Source organism: Monoraphidium neglectum, assembly GCF_000611645.1.
Source record: "Monoraphidium neglectum strain SAG 48.87 unplaced genomic scaffold scaffold00735, whole genome shotgun sequence".
NCBI classification, from domain to species: domain Eukaryota; kingdom Viridiplantae; phylum Chlorophyta; class Chlorophyceae; order Sphaeropleales; family Selenastraceae; genus Monoraphidium; species Monoraphidium neglectum.
Genome location: NW_014012893.1, coordinates 1 through 10,876, shown reverse-complemented (window position 1 = coordinate 10,876; position 10,876 = coordinate 1). Strand labels below are relative to the sequence as shown.

The following is a 10,876-nucleotide window of genomic DNA, read 5'->3' as shown; positions in this document are numbered from 1 at the left end:
CGGGCCGGGTGACGCCGAGCGCCTGGCGCTGTTCAGGGCCGCGCTGCAGCAGTACGTGGGTCAGCGGCCGTTCCACAACTTTGCGGGGGACAGGAAGCAGTACGTGAAGAGCGACAGGGGCAGCAGGACCATGGTCGAGAAGTGGGCGGCGCAGGAGGCGGAGCGGCGGCAGCTGCGAGAGGGAGCGGCGGGCGCGAGCGCGGGTGCGGGCGCGGCGGCAGCAGCGGCGGTGGAGGGGGCTCCCGCGGGCGGCGGCGGCTCTGCCTCGGACGCAGCCGGAGATGCGGGCGCATCCGGCAGCCAGGCGGAGGATGATGAGCGGAACGGGGCGGAGGGTGGAGGTGGTGACGGGGCGGCGGCGGAGGCAGGGGCTGGGGAGCGCGAGTGGGTGCAGCGGATGCGGTTCCTGGACGACCCCGACCCCAAAGACCCGGTGGTGATGACTCACTACCGGAGGATCAGCAGCTTCACGGCAGGCGACCCGCGGCCGCTGGTGGAAGGTGAGTGCGGAGGGTGTAGGTGCGGGTACAGATGTCGGTGCCTGCATGCGCACAAGCAGGTACAACTGAAGGCTGTCCATGCGAATACAACTGCAGCAAAAAGGTAGGCAGGACCCTCTGGTCACAAATTGAGATGCCATTATGCATCTTTGCGTGCTGCACTGTTTTCCGAAGACTCCCCCCCCCTGTCCTCGGCCCTTGCAACCCCACCAAGGTGGCACCCCCTGCCTGCGGCTGGAGGTCAAGGGAGACTCCTTCATGCTCAACCAGATCAGGTGAGAGCCCCCCTCCACACCCACACATGCGACACGCATCATGACTGGCTCTTTCCTTGGTGCCCAGCTGGTATCACAACATACCGCCCCTGGTTGCGTGCTGCGTTGTGCTGAAGGCGCCTGGTTTCTCACGCTCAGCAGGGCTATGTGCCCTGGCCCCTGCACCTGGTCCGCCTGGCAAACCAGCAGGGGTTTGCTCGAAAGTAAGCAAATTGATGCCCATCCGTTCCGGCCGCTGCCTGGTCCTCAATCAGTTGCCTGAACGGCGCGTGCGCGGCCAACGCTGTGAGTGTGATGCCCATTACACCGCCCGACCACCCGGCGGTGACCCCATACCCCAGGAATATGATCGGCGCGGCTGTGGCGGTCTCCCAGGGCAGGATGTCCCTCGACCTGCTGGTGGTGGCGCTCTCCGCCCCGGGCCGCATCACGGTGCCCAAGGCGCCGCCCCACACGCTGCTGCTGTCCGACAATAAGTGAGCGCCCGCACACCAACGCCACTGCTCACGGCACTTTGAGGGCCTAGCAGTCCCTGGCCTCTTTGTAACATGGGCACCTTTGACGAGGGCTGCACTGCAGACGCTACCAGGGGATGCTGCTGCGCTTTCACAGTCATCCCTGCTGGCGACCCTGCGCTGCAGGCTGTCCTCCCCCCCAGACTCATACGCCCTCTGCCCAGTCTCACCTCTGCCGCATCACCCTCACCCCTGCCCGACCCCCCCCCTGCAAACCTGCAGGTTCTCGCCCTTTGCCAAGTCCTGGGGGGAGGAGATACCCCTGGTGGCCAAGTACTCGGGGGACGCCCTCACCCTGAGGGAGGGCGGCCGCGGGGAGCAGCGCGCGTTCCGGCAAGAGGTGCGGGGCACGGGGCATGTGCCGTGCGGCTCACGCGCGAATGGGGCGGGCGTGGTTGCTTGGCTTGCAGGCCTGGCGAAAGTTGGGGTGGCCCACACGCTAGCCCGCGTCTGCCATGACTCGGGCGCCTGCGGTTTGTTGGTCGGCGATTGGTGGAGCATGCAGCGTCAAAGAGTTTGGACCGGACCTGGCCTTGAAGCCCTTGCAACTTGGATACTGCCCCCACAAACTATCCAAGCAACCCCCTGCTCAATTGCCGTATGCCGCGCCTGCATGCACAAAAACACATGCTTGCCGTCGCGCGCAAACACACACACCCATGCACACACAGTCACTCACTCTGTCCCTGTCACTCACTCACACTCACCCCCGAAGGTGTTTGACCCAGCGCTTAATGGGCTGCTGTCCCACCCAGACTGGGAGTACTGGCGCGACACCACCTTGCCTCGTTACAACTACCCAGCTGACGAGGCTGCTGACATCATCGCACGTCACAAGGCATGGCTCGCCGATCTTACAGCGCGGCGAGCTGAGGCAGCGGCAGCCAAGGAAGCGAAGGCCGCGGCGGCAGCAGCAGCAGCTGCAGCAGGAGCGGCAGAGGCAGAGGCAGGGGCACAGGCAGAGGCAGCAGCGGCGCAGGTTGGCGACGGGCGGCAGCAGGAGCAGGGGCGGAAAGGCGGCGGCGTGTTGGGGGCGATCGCGCGGTTCGTTGGATTGCAATGATGCTATCGCGCATGCAATTGTCATTCCGGCATCTGAAAACAGTAAGCCACCTCAGCGTTGCGATGTCCCCATCAGCTGCTTGCAAACACCACAAGGCAGCAGCAATTCTCTTGAGGCAGCTTGACAACGGTACTGTGAGGCTGTTTGACCAAGAATGGGTGTCATGTGATGAGCCCACCATCTGCACACGACAGCTCATCAATCGTGTGTTCAACCTGCGCAGCCTCGCAAGTGAAGGCTACAAGGGGTACTTACACGCATGGTGATGGAGCTGTGCGCATGTGAGAAACACGGAGGCTGAATTCAAGGCTGTGCATTCCAGGTGTTCATGTATAAGTGCCTGCGCTCAAGTGCGCGAAAAATGTGTGACTTGACACTTGAATGGCCGGTCAGTGAGTCGGCTCATTTGCCTTATGTGCGGCCCAATGTTTTGTAACCTGTGCACACACTCTCATAGCTTCAGTAGGTAGCATTAAGGCATTGAGACGGCCCCCATCTTGCAAGACGACAATGCGCAACGCCCGCATGCTGCAGTACTACTCATGAGCAGTTCAAAGCGGCGCCAAAAGGGGTCGCAGCCCCTTGCAGCGCCAAAGCGACGACGCCCAGTATGAGGGTTCTAGGTGTCCTTTTCGTCCTCGTATTGTGGAAAGGTTCCGCCCATGCAGAGATCAGGGGTGTCCGGCCAGATTTGGAGAAGGTTTATGTAAAAGCGCTAGCAGAAGGCACTTGGAGATGTCTTGATGGATCTCGAACGCTCAGCGCCAGTGTAATCAACGATGACTGGTGCCACTGCGCAGACGGCAGCGATGAGCCAGGTGAGCCCACCGCTCTCAGCAGCGCCGCTGCTGCCACACCATGCCGTGTGTGCCGCGCGCATGGCAGCCTTCAACACCAAATGCACATCCTGTACAGTCTTACATGGTCTGGTTGCCGACCGAGCCACGTGGCTCTGTGTCGACAGCAGCCTCCGGACCCACCAGCTGACCCTTCTGCAAACGGCGCCCGCGCTGGCCATGTGCTGCCCTAGGCACGTCAGCCTGCGCTAATGGATTCTTCTATTGCGCTAATCACGGCTATGAGAGGCGGTATCTGTCAAGCGCCTTTGTAGATGACGGCATATGTGGTGAGAGGTGTTCTTGATGTGGGTCAATCACGGTGACACGTGACAGACAAAGCGGCGCATGCTGTGGCATCATCATCAGCAGCATCAGGTACAGCGGCACGTGGTTCATGGGCCGCATACAGCAAGCCATGTACTTGATGACCTCCCGTGCGCGCGCTGCTCAGCATGCCAGAAGCCCTACCAGAGCAAATCCTCCCCGCCCCCCCCCCTGACGCGGCCCGCCCGCCCGCGCATGCCGCGCCCACACGCGCGCACCCCTGCAGACTGCTGCGACGGCTCCGACGAGGCCCAGGGGTGCGAGAACGCCTGCCTGGAGCGGAACCTTCATGCACAGGAGGAGCTGCGGCGGCAGATCGGGGAGGTGCAGGCAGCCCTGGACACGCGTAAGCAGTACGCGGCCAGTGCAATCGGCAAGGTGGATGAGATGAGGGCTAAGCTGGCGGGGATTGACGGGGAGATTGCGGCAGCGGAAAAGGAGGTGGAGCGGCTGGCAGGTGAAATCGGCGTGTGTGTGTGTGTGTGTGTGTGTGTGGGTGGGTGTGTGTGTGTTCTGGTCGGGGTTGAGTGTGTCGCTGTGTGTGAGTGCGTACATCCACATTGGTGCACAGCTCACAATACCAACACCACACCGCACCGTCTGGGTGCTGCTGGGCAGCTCAGTTTTGGGGGGGGGGGTGGTGGGGGCGTCAAAGAGGAGCTTTGCACCACAGGTGCTTGCGTGGTGAAGGCGTGTGTGCCGTTGCCACGCGTGTGTGCCGTTGCCACGCGCGCGCCGTCCGACCGCCGCACCTTGCGCTCGGCGCCATCGAACCTCATGCGCTGTCGCACGGGATGTCAGCTTCAGCTGTTGTGCGTATTCCGACCGCCCTCGACGATCTGTGTGACCCACCCTTAGCTATGCGCCAGCCGTCGCACCAAATGTACGCCTCTGCAACCCACCTGCAGAGGAGAAGAAGCGCCTCGAGGAGACTGCGGACGACAGGGAGGCAGCCCGCACCGCCAGGCGCGAAGCGCGAGAGGCGGAGGCGGCGGCGAGGGAGGAGCGGCGTGAGGAAGAGGAGGCAGCGGCAGCGGCGGCGGGGACGGACGCGCTGGCAGCGAATGACGAGGCAGCGGTCCCAGGAGAGGGCGGTGGCGCAGCGAAGGGTGCAGCGGACAGCAAGGCAGGACCAGAGGTGTGCAAATTGGGTCTGCGGGGCATCGGAGCGTCCCTTTGGCTGAGCATCTGCAGGCGCGGTGGCGGTCGGCGGCGGAGACCAGCTTGCTGCGACTCGCATCGTGGCGGGCCGCCTTGAGCACCATCACGAGAGGCCGTGCTGCTCCCCTGATTTTTGGTGACAGCTCCCTTTACAGTTCCCGTGCTGCTTGACCCACTCCAGGAAACCGTCGAGGAGCGCGGCCGCCGCATTGCAGCGCAGTGGACCCACGACCCTGACGCGGCAGGCGCCGGCGGTGCGGTGAGCGCACTTCCTCCGCAGCAACGGGCTCGTGCTTCAGCGGGCTGGGGCCTGCTTGACCGTGCCTGCGCCTTTTTGTTGTGACCGGCGCCGCCCTGGAGCAACCTGCTGCCCAACCCAATCTGGTGCAGGCGGCTGCGAGCGAAACATCCACTGGCGACGCCTCTGATGACGGCACCCAGCAGACAGCCCAAGGTGAGGAGGGTCCGATACAGACGGCCCGCATTTTGCAGTGATGCCTTGCGGCCGGCTAGCCCAGCGCAGCGAATACACGCCTGCTCTGCCTGTGAACTTGCCCGCTTTCTGTGGTTGCATTTCCATTATGATCCAATATGCTGCCACCCCAAGCACTCTGCTCAACCCCAGCAGTCGGCTCTTGCGTTCAGCTCCAAACCTTTCTTCAAATCAACCTGCAACCCAACAAGAGCTGGATTTCGCAGCAACGTCCTTGTCATTCCGGCATCCCGTCAAATTATTGCTGCCCTTCCTCCTGCCTGCCAGCAGAGACGACGCCGGATGACGACACCGACACCGAGCTCCAGACCGCGGAGACCGCCCACCAGGAAGCTGAAGAGAAGCTGGAAGACCTCAAGACGGAGATGGAGCAGCTGCAGCGGCAGGCGCGCTCGCGGTCAAAGGGAATTCTGGGGGCGCGGGTGCTGCTGGCAGGTGTCAGCGCTGGCTGCGGCCCAGGGCTTCGATCTCAGGTTACAGGATGCTTGGCCGTCCACAGCTGACAGGCCGAGGTTGTGCGTAGACAGCCAGCATGAATGCGCTCACAAGCGCCCTGCTCCGGGCACTGCACGCGCGGCACTTCTTGCCCTCTGCGTCCCCTGGCGTGGTGCTACACAAGCCAGCCGCCCGCCCTCCCCGTAAGCTACATTCACGTTCATTGCCCGCCAGGTGACCTTCGACTACGCCCCGGACGGCGCGTGGCTGGAGCTAGTGGGCAGCTGCCTGACGGCGGAGGCGCCGCAGTTCAATTACGAGATCTGCCTCTTTGACAAGGCGCAGCAGGTGGGGCCCGCGGCTCCCACGCACGCGCCCAAGCTCTGTGGGGCGATAGTCCAGGGTGGCCTGTCCTGCTCTCTTGGCTAGTCGCTTCCACAGCAGACGCGAGCACGCGCGGGTTGCGGGGCACCCCGGGCGTGTGGCTTAGCGACACCGAGGCGAGACTAGCCCTGATGGATGCTGGGCTAGGCGCGTGCTGCCTCACACACATGCACACGTGTGTGCACCCCATGATCGTGCCCAGGTCGACAACAACGGGGGCCACCGCACCAACCTGGGCAAGTGGCGGGGTTTTGAGGCGCGGTACATGGAGGTGGGCGTGGGGAGCTGGGGCAGCAGTGGACTGGGGACGACCATCCACCGAGGGTGTATTATACAACAGTGAAAGAGGGGTCGAGGTGGCTTTGTGCACCTCTGTGGTAAATGCAAATGCTGACGCATGTGATACGCACGTATCACGTAGAGGGGGCCGGCTGCTGGCTGGCTGGGCGCATGTGAATGAGGGATGGCACAGGCGACAGACAGCACCCGAAGCGTGCCGGCAGTTGCGGCAGTGTGTATAATGTTTGAAGGCGTGCAACCTCTGCTACACTGCTCACCCACCCAGGCCGTCTTCGACGGCGGCGACGCGTGCGGCAACGGCCTCAAGCGCAGCCTGCGCGTCAAGTTCGAGTGCGGCCAGTCGCAGCGCGCCTGGGGCGCCAGCGAGCCTGCGCCCTGCAGCTACGCCGCCTCAGTGTCCACCCCCGCGGCCTGCAAGAAGAGGGACCTCAAGGTGCTGCAGGAGCGGCTGGCCGCCCTCGCGGCAGCCAGGGAGGAGCTGGCCGCAGACGCGGAGGCCGAGGCGGCGGCGCAGCAGCCGCAGAGAGATGAGCTTTGAACGTGTCATTCGCCGCGTTTGCGAGAGGCTGCAACGGCGGTGCGGCCGGGCTCGCCCCAGATGTTTGGGTCGTGCTCAGTCGCCCTGCGCCACGAGTGGCGTCGGGCCTCCGCTGGATATGCGCCTCTGTTGGGCGTGCACAATGCATGATGTTGTCAGTGTTTTGGGCTGCCCCGCTTATGACTGTGTAAGTCACATGATATCAGCTGTTGGTTGTGGCCAAGCACAAGGGCTGATTGAGAAGCACCCCAGCAGACTTGCCTTGCTGTTGTTGGAAAAACATCCCTTCATAACGCAAGACCAGCCGCCTAAGAAACAAACTCAAAGCTGTTACAAGCTATATTGTGTGAGGGTGCACACAGGCACAGCGCTGTGAACAACAAACTGTCGCACAGCAAGCCGTCGAGCACAGAAGCGAGAGCGCCCCTGCAGTGAACAGAGGGGCGGCGCAGGTGGCTCGCCGGCTTGCAGGCGCATGACGAATGGAGATGGTGATGCAACCACAAGGCGTCAACTGCCGTGCGATTGATATGCCCTGACCCTGTTCGGGTCAGGACTGGACTGGGCAGCTCAGCCACATCATGCAGAAGATCATACATATGCTGTAGTAGTATCAAAAGGAGGGTGTGAATGCAATGCAGCCTCACCCCTGGCCAGTGGGCATCAATCTCTCACCCCTTGGCAGCTGCAGCCCCCCCACCTCTTCACAGGGCAGGTGGCTGTTTATTCTGGCGACTAGTTTGAGCGCAGGATTCATACATTGCGGTTCCCAGTGGCTGGTTGCGCACGACGGCGGCGGAAGCGGCAGCATGCACGGCAAGAAGCATGGCACAGGAGGGCATGCAATCAACACGCGTGCACGGCTGCATGAACAACTCAGGAATGCCAGACCTGTTCATTTGTGGCAGCAAGCGTGGACGCAAGGATGGCGGAAGGTAGCCCGGCAGCGCATGGCCTGCACCAGCACGTGCGTTGAGTGCGTGCAACACACGTGGTTGTGACACCTGGAAGAGGCCCGCCCAGGGGGTGCGGGAAATCTGGGCAGCAGGGAACGCCACGCCTGGCTGTGCAGTGGCGAAGACGGGCCGCATCAAGCAAGGGCAGGCCGCACGCAGTGCGTGTGCCGCTGCGCGGTACTGTGCCGCGCTGCGCGGCGCTGCACGGCGTGGTGCAGTGCGGCGCGACGCCACGTGCAAATTTTCAAGAAAGCAGCGCCGTGCTTTGCGATTTCCTACAATGCATTCTGGGGCGGTCATGGGGCCGGGTGGTGTGAAAGGCTTTCAACGTGGAAATGGGTGCTGACGTGGCACAGGCAGACAAGGCTGCCGCCTGGCTGTGACGGAAGGCTCGCTGGTTTGAAGGGGCTGCCATGTGCGCTGCGTTGGTTGAGCAGGTGCGTGGGAATGTGTTGAAGCACTCGGTGGTGCATCTGCCGCGGGCTGCAGGGAACCCAGATTCGCGGAACTTACGCCGTCGCAGCAGCCGCGGCGCGCGCCAGTCAGCCTCTCTAAGACAACTCAAATCGGGCCACTGCCCCCGCGGCGCGCGCCACGCCATGGCGCAAAGACCGAAGGAACATGCAGTGCGTTGTGTGCGTTGTGTCATGCGTGGGCCCTCATGCGGCGACCTCGACAGCCGCCGCGGCGTTGAGCTTGGCAGCCGCGGCGGGGCCTCTTGCCGCCGCAGCGCCCTTGGCGCGGGCGGCGGCGGCGTCGATGTTCACGGTGAGGTCGTCCGACGAGTCGGCTGCCGCCGCGGCCGCCGCGGCCACCCCTGCCACTTCAGCCGCGCGCCGCGCGTCGATCTCGGCCCACACCTCGGGGACCGAACGTGCCTTGCCGATGCCGCCAAGGCTGGGCGGCAGCAGCTGCGACGCACGTGAACGGTGCGGAGGTGGGAGGAGGGCGGTGACGGGTGAGACGCATGCGGGGTATACAGCGCAAGGCGCGTTGGGTGAGGTCGCGCTCCTCTGCAAGTACGTAACACACCGACTCAGCACCCACCCTCACCTCTGTGGTGCGTGCAAACCGTCTTTTCAAAAGCTCAACACACCCCACAGCTTCCCAAACCCGCCTCCATTACCCCACACACACTGGTAGACGCCCGATGCCCCGACGCCCGACGCCCCAACACACACTCAATGAAATCAAGGCAACGGACCCCAAAGCGTACTCGGCAAAGCAACCCCAGCCAGGGCGCCCACCGCCAGGTCAATGTCGCGCGCCAGGATCTCCCTGGCCGCCCCCGCGTCTGGCGGCAGGAACACGATCTTGTCGCGCGTCACGGGGTCTATGAAGGGGTACACCAGGCGGTACAGGTGGTACAGGGCGGCCCCCGCGTTGTGGACGTACAGCACAGCCAGACGCTCCACGTAGTGGGCCTGTGTGTGTGTGTGTGTGTGTGTGTGCGCGCGTGTGTGTGCGTGTGTGCGTGTGTGTGCGTGTGTGCGTGTGTGCGTGTGTGTGTTTGGAGGGGGGTGTTAGGCCCCTGGGGCATCGTGACAGGCGGGGAGGAGGACGCAGTTGTGGCTTGCAGTAGGGCGCGCAGCATCACGGGCAGGCAGACATGGCAGGAGGACAGGGGAGGCTGCTGGCCCCACCGGTTTTGGCCGGGCGCTGCCTGGGCAGCCGGCTCGCCTTTGCAGCTACAAAGCTGAGGCAATGCTCGCACACAAACTGTGTGCGCAATCACACACGCACGTGCACATGCGCAGCGCATGCGTGTGTGCGCACCTGAATCATGCCAAAGAGGGTCTTTGCCCCCAGCAGGTCCACATTTTTCCACCTGGGGCGGGTGAGGACGCGGATGGGTATGCGCGTGTGGGTTGGGCGGCGGAGCGGCCATGAGCGGCCTTGTCAGCCTGGTGCGCGATTGAAGTTTGGAGGGCTGGGAGCAGTGGATGGCGCATTAGATAGCGACGGCGCAGTCCCTGGGGCCTGGCTGGATAAAGGTACCCATGCAGGGTTGCAGTTCCAGTGAATCGCATGCACACTTGAAAACAGCCTACCTTGGCCGCCGCAACGACGACGGCCCTTACACCAGCCAACGCACACATGCATGAATGCACAAGTTCAGTGCAGACCGTTGGACAGCCACTGCCCTCCCCGTACCCAACCCAACTGCCCCTCCTTGAACCCCCTCCCTTTCCACCGAGGGGATCCCTCACCCAAACTCGCCCACGTCCAGGATGAACACGCTCCTGCCCCCGGGGTTGATGACCGGGTCGCACTCCGCCAGCGTGGCGTCTGCGCAGTAGCAGTAGAACCGCTGCACCTCAAGCTGGTCACTCCTGGGGTGCGGAGGTCGGGTGGGGGGGTGATGTCATTCTTCGGAGAAGGGGCGAGGGTGGTCATATCAATAGTGTCTACATATGGCCAATTAGGCAGCATATTGCTGTTCGAGGGGGAAGAAGAGGGAGGGGCGAAGGGTGATGCCGTGGTGGTGGCCGGGGCCCTTGCTTATCGGCTTTCTAGCAAGGGGGCGGTGTTGCGAATGCAGGTGGCGGCCCAGAGTGTGGGGGTGGGGGCGCGGCAAGGGGCGCCCGACTGACGCCGCCCCCGGCGCATCGCAAGGTGTCATTCACACGGTGCTCCGGCTGGATCCCGCGAGCCGGCGCCGCCACTGCTGGTGGTGGCAAGTGGCCGGGGCTCCAGGCCACTGTGCGCACACGTGGGCGGGGGCTGCCAGCTTGCTGCCCCCCGCCCTGAGGGGTAAGGGGCGCTACATACCAACATACGCATGGAGCTGGTGCCGCCACGTCTTGACGCGACCACGCGCACACTGCACCGTACAGCCACCGTGGCAGCGGCCGCAGCTATACGCGACGCTCACCCTGGTACATGGCGGCCGCCCACGAATACGGCGATCGCGCGGCCGTGCCTGTCACAGCCCTGGATCAGAATCTTGTCCTGGCGCATCTCATTGGCGATGAGGTGCTGCGGCACGCGGCCGCCGGGGACGAACTCCGCGCGCCACGCCGCATGGGCCGCCAGGTCCCGCGCTGCTCTGGCTGGGTCCCAGCCGCGGGCACGCAGCCACCTGGCGGGGGG

General features: G+C 63.8%; 2 protein-coding genes across 2 annotated transcripts in view; one reads left to right on the top strand and one right to left on the bottom strand.

The window, feature by feature from the left end:
* MNEG_5058 (hypothetical protein) overlaps window positions 1–6,827 on the top strand; it is a gene marked incomplete at both ends in the record, with an annotated part of 8,583 nt that extends 1,756 nt beyond the window's left edge. The window contains 14 exons of the mRNA XM_014046464.1: window positions 37–500; window positions 715–775; window positions 1,117–1,251; window positions 1,513–1,630; window positions 2,006–2,334; window positions 3,122–3,171; window positions 3,743–3,973; window positions 4,425–4,654; window positions 4,859–4,936; window positions 5,068–5,131; window positions 5,438–5,592; window positions 5,840–5,953; window positions 6,192–6,260; window positions 6,555–6,827. Coding sequence (XP_013901918.1) covers window positions 37–500; window positions 715–775; window positions 1,117–1,251; window positions 1,513–1,630; window positions 2,006–2,334; window positions 3,122–3,171; window positions 3,743–3,973; window positions 4,425–4,654; window positions 4,859–4,936; window positions 5,068–5,131; window positions 5,438–5,592; window positions 5,840–5,953; window positions 6,192–6,260; window positions 6,555–6,827 — 2,371 coding nt within the window. The remainder of the gene's footprint in view (window positions 1–36; window positions 501–714; window positions 776–1,116; window positions 1,252–1,512; window positions 1,631–2,005; window positions 2,335–3,121; window positions 3,172–3,742; window positions 3,974–4,424; window positions 4,655–4,858; window positions 4,937–5,067; window positions 5,132–5,437; window positions 5,593–5,839; window positions 5,954–6,191; window positions 6,261–6,554) is intronic.
* Window positions 6,828–8,442: 1,615 nt separating this feature from the next.
* Window positions 8,443–10,744, bottom strand: MNEG_5057 (hypothetical protein; the record flags this gene model as incomplete). The annotated part of the gene is made up of 6 exons (XM_014046463.1): window positions 8,443–8,694; window positions 9,031–9,207; window positions 9,560–9,611; window positions 9,994–10,116; window positions 10,413–10,484; window positions 10,659–10,744. The coding sequence occupies 6 exons, from the start codon at window positions 10,742–10,744 to the stop codon at window positions 8,443–8,445; spliced, it is 762 nt and encodes a 253-aa protein (XP_013901917.1).
* Window positions 10,745–10,876: the final 132 nt, after the last annotated feature.